At 42.4% G+C, this 12,944-nt stretch overlaps 1 protein-coding gene and 1 pseudogene across 1 annotated transcript; one reads left to right on the top strand and one right to left on the bottom strand.

The window, feature by feature from the left end:
* Nucleotides 1-614: 614 nt before the first annotated feature.
* Nucleotides 615-6,591, bottom strand: LOC149989490 (GDP-mannose 3,5-epimerase 2-like; annotated as a pseudogene).
* A 908-nt stretch (nucleotides 6,592-7,499) lies between these two features.
* LOC112279954 (uncharacterized) lies at nucleotides 7,500-12,369 on the top strand. The gene is made up of 4 exons (XM_024514778.3): nucleotides 7,500-8,935; nucleotides 9,116-11,279; nucleotides 11,390-11,611; nucleotides 11,759-12,369. Exons 1-4 carry the CDS (start codon nucleotides 8,490-8,492, stop codon nucleotides 12,026-12,028), a joined length of 3,102 nt encoding a protein of 1,033 aa, XP_024370546.1. The 5' UTR covers nucleotides 7,500-8,489; the 3' UTR covers nucleotides 12,029-12,369.
* Nucleotides 12,370-12,944: the final 575 nt, after the last annotated feature.

Raw genomic sequence — 12,944 nt, forward strand, 5'->3', positions numbered from 1 at the left:
GACTGATACCAAAAGCCACATCTTATAGGTTTTAATTTTATTGTGTGTTGTCCACCTTGTAAAGAATATGAAATTCTTTTTTTATTTTTTATTTTGATGCTATTCTTTTAGAAGATTAAATTTTAAAAAATTAAAATTTAAAAAAAAAAAAAAAAAAAAAAAAAAAAAACTTATAGAACTTATAGATTCTACATCCTAGGCAACTAGGACCTGTTTTGTTTTAGGAAAATTGGGTAATATCAAGACTTCCCCTGTATTCATGATAATTACATATGTACCCCATAAGTTTTTCGCATAATTTCACTTATATCCCTGGACTTGATAGCGTATCAGATTAACCCTGTTTTAGCTCATTTTGGGGCCCAAATCGCGTGCTGCGCATATTTCAACTGGCCCCCACGGACCAGACCCCGTTGCTGTCGCCACCAATCTCGCTGCTGCCCTTTTGTTACCTACGCCAGGCTCGTTCCCTCAAAGCCTCCTCAATCTGTGGAGTCTTACCGTCGACCTCAACCGACCGACACATCTAATTCACACGGAGAAAAAAACTCAACAATTACAATCACATCATTCAGATTACTTCGAACCAACATGTGGAATTGAGTCGAATTGCTTTACTCCTTGCCATTAGTGGCTCTTATAGAGTCCAGCTGCACAAGCACCTGGGTGCCGACCACCTTGGAGGATCAGTACTTGGATGCAAGGTCTGCATTGGATTCATCCTCCTTCTCAATCTGCTCCTTAATCCACTTGCAGGTGATGGCAAGCCCATCTTTGAGTCGTATGGATGGAGCTGAGCCGAGCTTCTCCTTATTCACAGTGTTATCAGAGTTTTGCCCCCCCCCCCCCACCCCCTCGGGTCCAAGAATGTGCTTGATTGGGAGCTGCTTGTTGTCGAAGCTGAGCACAATCTCCGCCATCTCGTTCATGTTCACCATCTCGTCACTACCGATATTTACAGGCCCTTGGAAGTCGGACTTTGTCAAGCACAAGACGCCTTCTACACACTTGTCGATGAAGGTGAAGGAGCGAGTTTGCTAGCCATCGCCCCACATCTCGAAATGCTCGGTGGCTGTCAAGGCCTTTCTGTTAAAAGCGGGGGGTGCCTTTTCACGCCCACTTGTACAGCCAAGATCAACAATGGGTACTTGGAATCCTTGAGACAAAATCAAGGCAAAACAAGTACATCAACATGTCTTTCCCGTTCCACGCCAAAACACACGCAATGCAAGTCCTCCATCGATAAGGAATTGTCGCTCAAACTGCTTGCAGGACGCAGCACGGTGTGAATATGGTGTCGGTAACGTGTAACCCATTTTGTTGTGTTCCACCGACGCTTCGCCTTGGACCAAAAGCTAGGAGTTTGCAACGACCATGTGAGCGATTTGTTGGGGGAGGGATCGACTCAAGCAGAAGAGATCTTGTAGCATGTTCAGTGTCATGAAATGACTAGTGGCTAGACTCAGCAGTCAGCACAAAGCATTTGCCTCGAACTGGAGGTGTGAAAGAAAAAGCTTCATTCAGATTCATTAGCGGAAATGGCATGACCCAGGCCCCAGTACCCGACCACGAAATGGTCGCATTGTGGGCCACTTTGGAGGACATCCATGACTCATACCATTCATTCAAAACCTGCCTGATTTGTAGCATTTGGAGGCTTGAAAGTCCTAAAAATTGGAAGCAATGCTAATATGCAAGCACGGATTATCCTTGTCGATGACTGTGCTAACACCTTGGCACATACTCAATCATCTGTGCAGTGCTCAGCTCCTGGCTGTGCACATGCAAGTAGTCTTGTGACCTCTATGATCTGCACATAGGATTCCATACATGCACCGGCACTGGTTGCATTACGAAATCAAGAAGGTGAATGATATCATCTCTTTCGATCCAAGTTATGGCACTGTTAAATCTAAGCAATTCTTCGACGCATTTGTTTGTGTTGCAGCTCCTAGCGAATCACGGTGGTCGGTGACGGAATGGAGGCAGTTTATTTGGAGCAGAAATTCAAGCCTTAAAGAGTGATTTCAAAGTGGTTCTAAGCTTGCAGGTGTAATCTACAACACGGCAATCTTAAGAAATTGTATGCTTTACACCAACAGGGCCAGGCGTGACTTTGCAAGCTTGCGTGCTTCAAATCTTAACATGATCCTCTTTCAATGGCACTACTCTTGTTGCAAACCCATTCCATGACCCAAACCATTCAATGTACTGAAAGGCCACAAGTTGTGTAAGCTAGTCACGAAGGTTATTCTTTCAGACGCCGTCGAGGAAGGAATCTGTAGATATTGCAGGTGTTGTGTGCATCTGAGAAATTGGGTTTTTTTTTCATACGAATTAGGTGTGTCGGTCGGTTGAGGTTGACGGTGAGACTGCACTGAATGAGGCTTTCATTGTCTTAGTGTTTGCCGCAAGGATCCAGGCGTAGGTAACGAAAGGACAGCAGCGGGATCAGCGGTGGTGCCGCGGCGTTGTCTGGTTCGTGAGGGCCCGCTGAAATGTGCGCGGCACGCAATTTGGGCCCCGAAATGAGCCAAAACAGGGTTAATCTGATATGCTATCAAGTCCAGGGGTATAATTGAAATCATGAGAAAACTTAGGGGCACTTGTGTAATTATCAAGAATACAGGAGTATACTTGATATTACCACATCTTTCAGAGGTACAATGAAATTTTCCCTTTTTCTTACCATATGTTGCCAAAGTAAAGCAAAGAACTTCAATACTAGTTGAAACAATCTACTCTATTTTTTTAAAAAATGTGGCAAAATATTAAGTTTTATATATATATATATATATATGCTTGTATATTAATGATATTTTATCATTTAATCAAAATATAATATATATAAATAAATAAATTGACAACAATATGAGCTCAAACATATATTTTTATTTTAAAAAAAATCTTATATTTCCTATAATAAATCGATTTTGCACAAAATGACAAACAAAGTACCAAAGTTTGTACAAAAATAATGAACTAAAATAACAAAAAAATCAAAATAACTCATATAAAATTAGACTTATATATGATTTAAACAATTTAAGAAAAATTCCAATACACAATTATTTTGTGTTTACAAACATTGTTCACTATTTAAGGCCAAATTTGCAACTGCAACACAACAATCATTCTACAATCTAAAGAAGACTACAACAAAGCATCTATTTTTGTGTATTTTAAATTAATGTGCATTGTAGCACAAAAAAAAATATGCTCTAAGACACATATGTGAGAAAATAGCATAAAAAAACATTAACCAAAAAATCTATAAGAATATTTTACTGAAAATAAAAAGAAATTTTATCATATCTAAACTTTTATTGAAATTATAAAATTAAACCTTTAGTTTGATGATTTAATGATGTTGAATACTTGCAAAATAACATTTAAAATATCAGTTAAATGTAATCAAAAGAATAATTTATAACTTTATGTTTAAGCCATAAAAAATTAAAAAAATTAAAAAAAAAATAGTGAAAAATCTACACTAAAAACTGATAAATAAAAAAACACATATTTACATATTTACTTATACAAATATTATGATAATTCATTTATAGACATTAAACATTAGAATTGCTACAACTATTATTCTAAAGAAATATGACTTCAAATACAAGAACCAAAGCAATCACAAATTGAATCATCCTTACTTACATGTAAAAATGTATCATTGTTATTTAATATCCCTTAACTAATATTCATTGCTTACTTCATAATATTCATTGGAATGGAGGACTTTTCTAGATTGTAAATTCACTTCTCTTAACTGATATTCCTTGCACAATTTATAATTTTTATATTTAGTAGGATTATAAATTGAATGATGTACACTGTAGTCATTGTTTTTTCTTTTTTATTTTTATTTAAATAAAATAAAAAATAAAACAAAATAAAATAAAATTACTTGTTATAAATCTTAAAAGAACGACTTTCATGCATGAATATGGCTCTAATTTACTTTCAAGTGAATTGGACCATGTGCTTGTTCTTATAAATGTTTTTTTTAGTTAATCCCACTTATTTGATATCCCTTAATAAGCATCTAAACCAAAATTAATAATTATAATAATCATAATAATATCATTTTAAAATTTACTTCTACAAGTAATACAAAGTAATCATCCTAAAATCTTTAATTGAAAAATTACCCAAAAAAAAATAATAAGTAAAAAAATGTACACCTACATAAGGAACACACACAAACTAACCTACCTTAATTTTTAATTTATATGTATAGAGAGAGGGAGAGAATATATATACGAAAAATAAACTAAAACAGCATATAAATACCCTAAATTTAATAGTATTTTGGAACTAATAACAACCTGCCACGACATGGAGATATGCTCCGACATGACGAGGATTGAAACAGGCATACGCACCACGTGTTGGGCTGCCGATGCACGATCTAGGATGAACGCATTTCCTTAAAATTACCACATCCATAAGAAGTTTCATCCAGAAGGGGTATCATCCAACGGTGATGTCAACCAGTACCTTCCTTGGCATGCTGGTCACACGGCGATCCCTCAGCAGAGCTGACTGACTGACTGGCCCAGCCCAGCCAGCGGCAGTGAGTGAATCCATATCCATTTCTTTCATGTCCAAGGCAACGGGGGGGCCCAAGGCTCTCTCTCGTCCCCCCAATCCTGGATATAGCCAGCCAAGCAAAGCATACCCTCATTAATATCCCCCTTTATTTCTACTACTACATAGGAATATTCCACATCCAGATTATTCCACATTAATATCTCATTAGTATATCATGTGTCTCATTCAGATTGGCGTGACTCTCCCATTGACTCTCTCCCAACCCCAGCCATGCCCTGCCAATTCTACTATTCAACATGTGATTTCACTGGGAGTGGATGAATGAATGGCTGGGTGAATTAGCGGATGAATGACACAAAAAGTAACGAAGTGGCTAGAGAGACAAATAACTGTGAATTCCTACGTGGATGAAAGTTGACTATTTACGAATGAAACTGTCCCCAATAGTTTCTTCCATTTGCACGCCTTCCGTTGCACTGCAACTAGATCTGATCGCAAACCCTCCCCCACTGCACAAGGACACAAGTTTTTAATTTTAGTTGTTTTTCATGATTGTTAGTATATTCTTCCATTATTTCTCTTTGTAGACGAGCTCTAGCAGAGTTCATGGGACTGACCCTGAAACGGCAACTGTTGTACTAGGCTGTCTTTGGGTTGCCAGGGCAGGGGACTGTGTATGTGTGTATGCTCGTTTTGTTTTTGTTTTTGTTATTTGTTTTTTGCAACACTACACATCCAAGCTTGCATCGGATGAACGAGAAGTTTGTTAATGCGTTGTTAATGTGCATTAATCAAACTTATTACCCAATGGCGGAGCTTTAATACGGCAGCATGACGAAGATTCTCCGGGCTTGGCAATGATTGTACATCTCTTCCATCCATTTCCTTCTCTGTCCCACTATTTGGAGGAATTCATTAAATTGAGGAATGTGTGGGATGCAATGAAGAAACCAAGCCCAACTAGGAAGTCCAAGCTATTTGGAGGTATAAAGTGGCGGAGCCAAGAAAAGAATTCCGATTTGAGTTTGCGTTTGAAGTTTGAAAAAGACATTGGGAATTGGGAAGATGGGCGGGGAACAGCACATATACATATAAATATGTATATCTCTGTGTAAGTGTGTGTGTGTTGAATGAAGTCTATAGTATTGTAGTAGAGGTAGTGGTGTTTGTTTTTGGTGCAGGAGTTTCCAGAGAATAGTGTGTTGAGTTGGGGCCCATCTGGTAACCAGGAATAGGGACAAACAGCAGAGTTGGAGTTCCAAGGCCCTTGGGGTGAGTAACCAAATTCTGGAAGTTTGTCATTTCTTCTGCCACTTAATGCTTCCATGGATTTGCTTTCACTAATGCAACCTCTATTGCTGTGACTCAATCCTTCATAAAAAAGGACAAAATAGAGCAGAAGACACACCAACCACAAGACTCTTGAGGGATGATACCTGTGAGCCCACAGTCACTACTTTACACATCTGCTTTAGCAAAAAGAAAGCTACAGAAGTCAAGATAAAAAAGCAGTACAGGAGTAGAGGAGTTCCACAGTAGCCAACAAGAGCAAGAAAAGGAGAGATTGTTGTGTTTGTATACAATGACATCCTTTTATGTGCTGCTGCATGTCCTCAACCTCTGGCCAAGAAACTCAGGTTGGGTACAAAGCAAGTTTTGGAGCCCCACAGCAATTATTGCTTAGCCCATCAACAAATGAGGACACAAGCACTGGGTAGAATTCAGATACTTGTGTGGCTTTTCATACTTCACACAAGACTTGGCCTGTCCTAAATTAACCTAACCTGACCTAAGAAAGCTCCTACTCCCACCTGCATCTTCAGCAGCAGCAGGATGAAGGAGTGGAAATGCACACATGATGTGCCTCCTCTTCACGTAAGCAATTGAGACTTTTGATATGAGGGGGAGGGTACTTGAAAAGACCTGAAAGCATGTTGTTTGCTTGTTTGGTGTTTGTTCTCAAAGCAAAGCCTAACCTGCCCATGAAGCTTTTGGTATGCATGGATACAGAGGGAAGAGGTCCCAAGCCATGATGAGCATTTTAAAGAAAGAGAAGTGACAAAAAGTAACAAATAAAAACTAAAGAAAATAAAAAAGGTGGTGGCAACAATTGACATTTTAAGCAATTTTATGTAGTTAGAATTAGCAATATTATCACAGACATCACACACACAATGATGAAGCATTTAAGGGAGTATTCAAGTAAGCATGAACACTGACTAAAACAATACACACACACACACACATGTATGTCTATTTATATATACATATAGACATTAACACATTGTGACAGTAAAAAGCATTGAGAAAACCAAAAAGTAGAAGTTCCTCGGCTCAAACCTAACTTTCATGTATTTCGAATGACAATAAAATTATGCTCTGGAGTATGTTATAAACTCATCCTCGATCACATAGTTGCAAAGAGTTTAAATATCTGAAGGAATATTTGCTCTGACTGGTCAGATTTCGATCAAAGCATGAAACCGACCACGTAATTCTATTTGGTTTCGTCACGTCGATCAGTAATATTCCTTCCGCAGCATTTCTGTGGGCGTGAGCCTAGAGGTCGGTTTACCTAAGAATTGGCTCCATCAATCAATACACAAGGCGAAAAGGTCGGAAGCTTCAGCGGTGTTTCATCAGCCCAAAGGTATTAAAGTGGGAACCTGCCAAGACACAAAATAAGAAGGTTGGGCTTCGTTGCCCCTTCTCGGTTTCTGATATGAATGGATGAAGAAAGAGGATGAATGACTTTCATCCGAATGAAAGTAGGGTCATGAAGACGGGTCGCAATGGTGGTTGGTTGGTCATGACGACGGTGTCACGCCGCGGGAGAAGAAACGTAGAGGAGGCCGTTGCCTGCCAGCCGAGTTCCGGTTCTCGTGCATTGCTACACGCCTCGAATTGGCAAATGTCTTGTGGCCGTTCGACTCACTTTGTTTAGCAGGTTGGCTCCCGGCCCTTCCACCTGCCGCGCGAATTTTGGCAAGTCTGTGCTGGCGGACCTCATGACATGCCTTTCTCAGACCGAGTACATGGTTTTGGTTAAACGCATTGAGAGGTGGGTAGGGTGTGAATGAAGGTCGGGAGGAGGTGCCCGTGTATCGCCGTTAGTCAGTCCCACTGGTGGGAGGCTTCTGGGTTCCTGGTTGCGCAGGGCAGCGCTCAATCGTGCGCAGGAGAATTCGGTTCTGGTGTAGTCGCCAGATGTGAAGGGTTGTGCAGAGTGGAGTCGCCTGGTTGGTGCTCGGGGAATAGCTAGCTTTTGAGCTTCGTAGAAGATCTTCGTTTTCGAGGTTTTCGATGCCCTGTAGGAGTTAGTTGGAGTCCATGAGTAACACTTTCGCTTCTACTACGGACTCTAGATAAATTATTTGTTGCAGGAGGATTGAAAGTGCAGGAGTGTCTGGAAAATGAATTGCTCATTTTGAACACTGGCGTGTATGAGTGTTGAAAAGAAACGCGGAAGCGTTGTAAGCGGGTGCAGCATTATATACACGGAGTAGTGTCGTTATGTTCTTGGCTCGTACTTTTCAAGTTCAGTGGAAACATCAAAAGAATGACCACGTATTATTTGAGCATCCCACGCTCAAGCCATGGAATCGTTGTGGTTGAGTGTGACTGGCCCCTGGGATCTATCGAGTGAGGCCAGCCAACATCTACGTTCGTAGATCCTTGTGTCTATTCCAGCCAAGGTCTACAACTGGAGGCTAGTCCGGAACCTAGTCGGATATTGACACTTCCGCTGTAGGATTTGAGCTGAGGGAATGTGGTTGTTAAGTCGTCGACTTTGGTAGTGACGAACGTGCACACAACGTAACCTCGTCTTTCACCCTTGATCAGATAATTACGGCAGACGTCACCGTCAAATTCATAAAGTCTGTGCAGGTTTTGGAAAGAATATGTTGTAGGGAATTACGTCTCGCGACATGGCAACCACGCGGAGAACAAGCACCAACAAGCAACACTCCGGACCTACCGGCTCATCCACATCCTACATTAGTGCCAATGATTATGCATCCTCCCATGGCACCGCGTCCAACTCTTCAAGACGAACAGATAGCACACTTACACGCAGATCTCTTCAGGGGGATGAGCTCCGAGCACATATGAACATTCAGAATGCAGCGTTCGGAAGTGCCCAGGATTATAATTTCAATCAGTATGACAGTGCCCACGAGTCTGGAAGAGGAGGATTTGTGGGTTATCAGGAAGCGCAGATGTCGAGCTCGGTATTTGGATCCCAAGGTGCGAATTCGAGTGCACGGGACAGGCGGAGGAGGATGTCACTAGGGAGCCAGATGGAGCTGCTCCAAAGTCAGATTGAAGCGCAAGTTCAACCCCGGCCGAAGTCCTTCATAACTACTTCAGCAACGTAAGCTTGTGTCTTTTATATAAACGATGGGCTTTAATATGGCGTTCGCATTGCTCTGCGGTTGAAGCTTTGAGCATTTCCAATATTCGAATTGTGCATGCCCATTGTTAAGTGAGAACATATTTATCGGATTTTGACTGTTTTGGAAGCTAACACGGTGTAGTTGTGGATGATTTGCAGTTCTACTCGAAGAGACAGCCTTGTCATAAGGACAGCGCCGTCTTCGAGGTCAAACAGCGTCCCGAAGGTGAGGACTGTCGAGGAGAATGAAATCCCTTGTCCGCCAGGGTCGGCACGAGCATTGCACTTCGAACGTGTTTCTGAATCTATGCCAAATTTCAAACCTAGTGAGATTAAACCCGACTTTTACATCGACAGTCAGGAAAACACAAACCGACTCAGTACCGTTCAATCCTTATTCGACTCCAATTGTCGTCCAACCGTTCGACCTGTCTCAAAGTCAGAGTCCCATACACCTATCCCACAATCCCCAAGAGGGAAGCAGAGTACTCCCACTAAGTATCTGAGCGCACGCGCTGTCGCGGAGAGACTAGCTAAAGCTATTCGCGGTGGATCGAAGTCTTCCAAGAACAAAGTGGACAGGAAGTTGGCCATGGCTGCTGATAGCCAAGACGCATCTGGATTACTTTCTGATGATAGTAGCGGTGGTAAATGTATTGATCAGTGGCCTGAACCTTACTCTCGCCAGCTCGTCCAGGAGCAAGCGTTAGACCACAGTGATATTTACGCTGAATTTAACGAGAAATCACAGATATCTTCTTTCCGCGAGAAGAGGGTCGAGACCTCGCCTCGCGAAGAGAAGGAGATTGATATGCTCAAGAGCTGGTTAGACGGGATGAAGCAACAGGGAGAGGGTGTGTACGATGATCTCGAGAAAAAAGCCAAAGCAACTTGTGAGAGGTTGGAGATGCTAGACGAGGAACAAGCCATGCTGGATGACCGGTTACTCTGCTTAAACGACTTCCAATTCAACGACAAAACGCAAAGTAATGATTCTCTAGAAGCAGTTCAGCAACGACTTCGGAAGATGCACGAGGAGAAGAAGTCCTTGGCTCTAGAAGCGGCATCTGAGCTGAGGCGGAGGATCTCGGAGCGATCTGCTGCAAGGAAAGTTTTCACGTTAATGAAGCGCGAGATGGATGCCTATGCGAAAGTGATGGACAAGGAGAAAGCGGAATTGCAAAGTAAACTAGAAGAAGAGATCGCACGTAGAGAGTCTAGCTGGATGGTGAAACTTGATAAGATTAGGTCAGAGGAACGAGAACTACGGGAAAGAGTTATGAATTTACAAGAAGAGAACTCTTACATTCAAAGGGAGATCTCTACCTTGTCGTCGAGGGACGGAAGCACTAAGGGGAAGATCAAAGAGTTAGAATCAGAAGTTGACTCGTACCGCACGAGAGCCGAACAAGCTGAGGCTGAGTTAGATGCCCTGCACCAGGCGTACGGGAAAAAAGAATCTGAAGCTCGAAATTTGCGCAAAATTGTTGAGAGGTTGCCAGAGCTTTGCAGCGATTACGAGAAGCGCGTGAGCTCACAACTTCATCATAACTACCAGGACGGCCGAGTGGAGGATTTGAGTGTAAGGTCCCGGATGCCAAGCAAATTACAAAGAGACTTGTCACGGTTAAGCATCCTAGAGTTAGCATTGCAGTCTGAAATGAAAGTTCTGAAGGGTGGGCCTTCGGGCCATGGTAATCTTGAGGACAAACAGAGCAGCAATAACTATGGCCACAAAGACGTTGGCGAGCTCCAGACTGAGTTGGACAGGCTGCAAAACCTGACTGGTGAACTTCAAGACGAAAACAACCTCCTTTCTGTCAAGTTGCGATTGGCTGTAAGAGAGAAAGAAGAGATGCGGAAGGCCCTGAGAGAAGCTGAAGAGGAGATTCACGAACTGCGGGAGGAAGGAATGTGTCGGGGCCATGGCGAAGAAAACCACCGCCAGGGATCGTCGGATACGTCACCAGTAGATCGTGCTCTTGATTTAGACGGAGATTCTATTTCACAAGGATCAAGAAAATCGGCTGGATATCATATAAGAGGAGAAGCTACGAGCCAATTGCAAGTACGCGAATCACAAATCTTGAACATGAAACATGAGTTTGGGAAGCAGGAAGATGTCATTCGTGGTTTGGAGCACAGTCTCTCCGTCGCGGGCAAGACCGTAGAGGCGCAGAAAGTTCGCATTATGCGTCTCTCCGCTCGGAATGAAGAGCTAGTCCGATTATACCACAGTAAGGAAAACGAAGTGCAGGACCTTAGGATTCTGAATTCAGCCGAAGCTGAAAGCAGGCGGGTATCTGAGCAGGAACTGAATCAGGTAAAAATTCTAGTGCAAGCTTCCCTCGGCTATTCTGGTTACTTACATGATATGCCTAGTCTCTGTATTGATTCAGTTGAATTAATGTAACTGGTGCTACTATCTGGCAGTTGCGGGAGCAAGTTGTGAAATGCAAGCAGGAGTTGCGGGCTCAGGATTTGAACTGCAGAATTCTGAAAGAGAAGCTAGGTATAAAAGAGGCTGAATTAGAACAACGAAATGATGAAGTCATAGCTCTCGAGCATCGGCGAGACTGGCTGGAATCTGAAGTTCAGAAGCTGCAACGTCTCTTGAGCGAGGCCAACCAAAGAGTTACCTCCTTAGAGCATCAGGTATCAATCACTGCACTCGACGATTTATAGTCATGTTGGAGGGTGTTTGAGCGTTTAGGGAGTCCACCTTAAGCTGAGTTATGACGTTCAGCCATGTTCATCTTGGTAATCGTAGTTGACTGAGTCTAAAGTTTCTGTGGTTTGTAGTGCGAAGATCATCTCAATAGGATTCAGAGCTTGGAAGGAAATGTGGAAGATCACGTGAAGGAGCTGAAGAAGCTTAAAGAGCAGCTTCCCCGAGTCCTGAAAGAACGTGATGATTTGTCTCATGAAGCGGATCAGATGGGCCGGGAGGCACTGAGATTGGGCGCGGAAGTGGAAGTTCTGCGAAGGAAGGTACATGAGCTTGATGAGGATGTTATGGTGCGCGATGGCCAGCTCTCCATCTTGTGCAACGCCCTGGAAGACCGAGAATGAGGACTTCTATTTGGACTCGATCATTCTTGACGAAGTCTTCCATTTTGACTCGATTCCATGGAAAGAGCCTGCTCGGTTTAAGACACCATGTTTATTCCAAGCCAAGGAAGTAGAGCTTGCGAGAGAATTTAACGGTGAGCCCATGCGCATGGAGAGCTAATTTTGAGATCATGGAAGACTCTTAATTAGAGTTCTAGATTTTTAGCTGTTCATCCCTAGCTGCTAGGAACCTACCAACTACACACTTGTAATTCTGGCTCATTGATGTGTGACTTAAACATCGGTCCGTGGTCTGATGTTTGTATTATACAAACACACTAACATGAAGGATTGGTACTCCACTAATGGTCGTTATTTTTTGTGTGTACATCGAAGTTGTTTTCACTTTTAGTTGCGTCTGTATTGCGGCATTAAATTTTCAGGTTGCATGCAATTTGTGATGAATCGAGTTAGTGGACAGACGCCATGTATAATGAATTTTTAGCATGGTTCAATTCCTGCAGTGCTGTTCATTACTTTAATATTCGCTAGACGACGATGTCAGAATGCATGGTAGGCATCGTTTTCCCATCGTGTTTTGGGGGAAAACGATGAACTTGAAGGATGGCTTAGTCGCACATTCGACGGGCTTTTCTGCAGGCCTTGGGTTCCAGCCTTGAAGTTATCCTGGTGGTATCATCACCTAACCTTTGAAGGCTTGTGTTTACAGCAATAGCTACTCGAGTTAGTCAATTGGACTGGGAATCACAGGGTTAAGGGTCCCGTTCTCTCACACAGCGTTGAGTACCCTGTACATCTCGTACGTCTCGCAAGTTCAATCGAAATTGCAGCTATAACCTTGGACCTTGTCACGCACCCAACTTCTGCATGCATGTCACATCTATCTCAGAGGAAATTTTACATTTCATAGAACTTC

This window comes from Physcomitrium patens, chromosome 3 (assembly GCF_059467195.1).
Source record: "Physcomitrium patens ecotype Gransden chromosome 3, ASM5946719v1, whole genome shotgun sequence".
Lineage (NCBI taxonomy): Eukaryota > Viridiplantae > Streptophyta > Bryopsida > Funariales > Funariaceae > Physcomitrium > Physcomitrium patens.

Bases quoted from the DNA above. Each gene is read 5' to 3' on its own strand.
- LOC112279954 (XM_024514778.3), top strand. From the start codon at position 8,490: ATGGCAACCACGCGGAGAACAAGCACCAACAAGCAACACTCCGGACCT. The intron at 11,280-11,389 runs GTAAAAATTCTA...ACTATCTGGCAG, and splicing joins CTGAGCAGGAACTGAATCAG to TTGCGGGAGCAAGTTGTGAA. The intron at 11,612-11,758 runs GTATCAATCACT...TGTGGTTTGTAG, and splicing joins TTACCTCCTTAGAGCATCAG to TGCGAAGATCATCTCAATAG.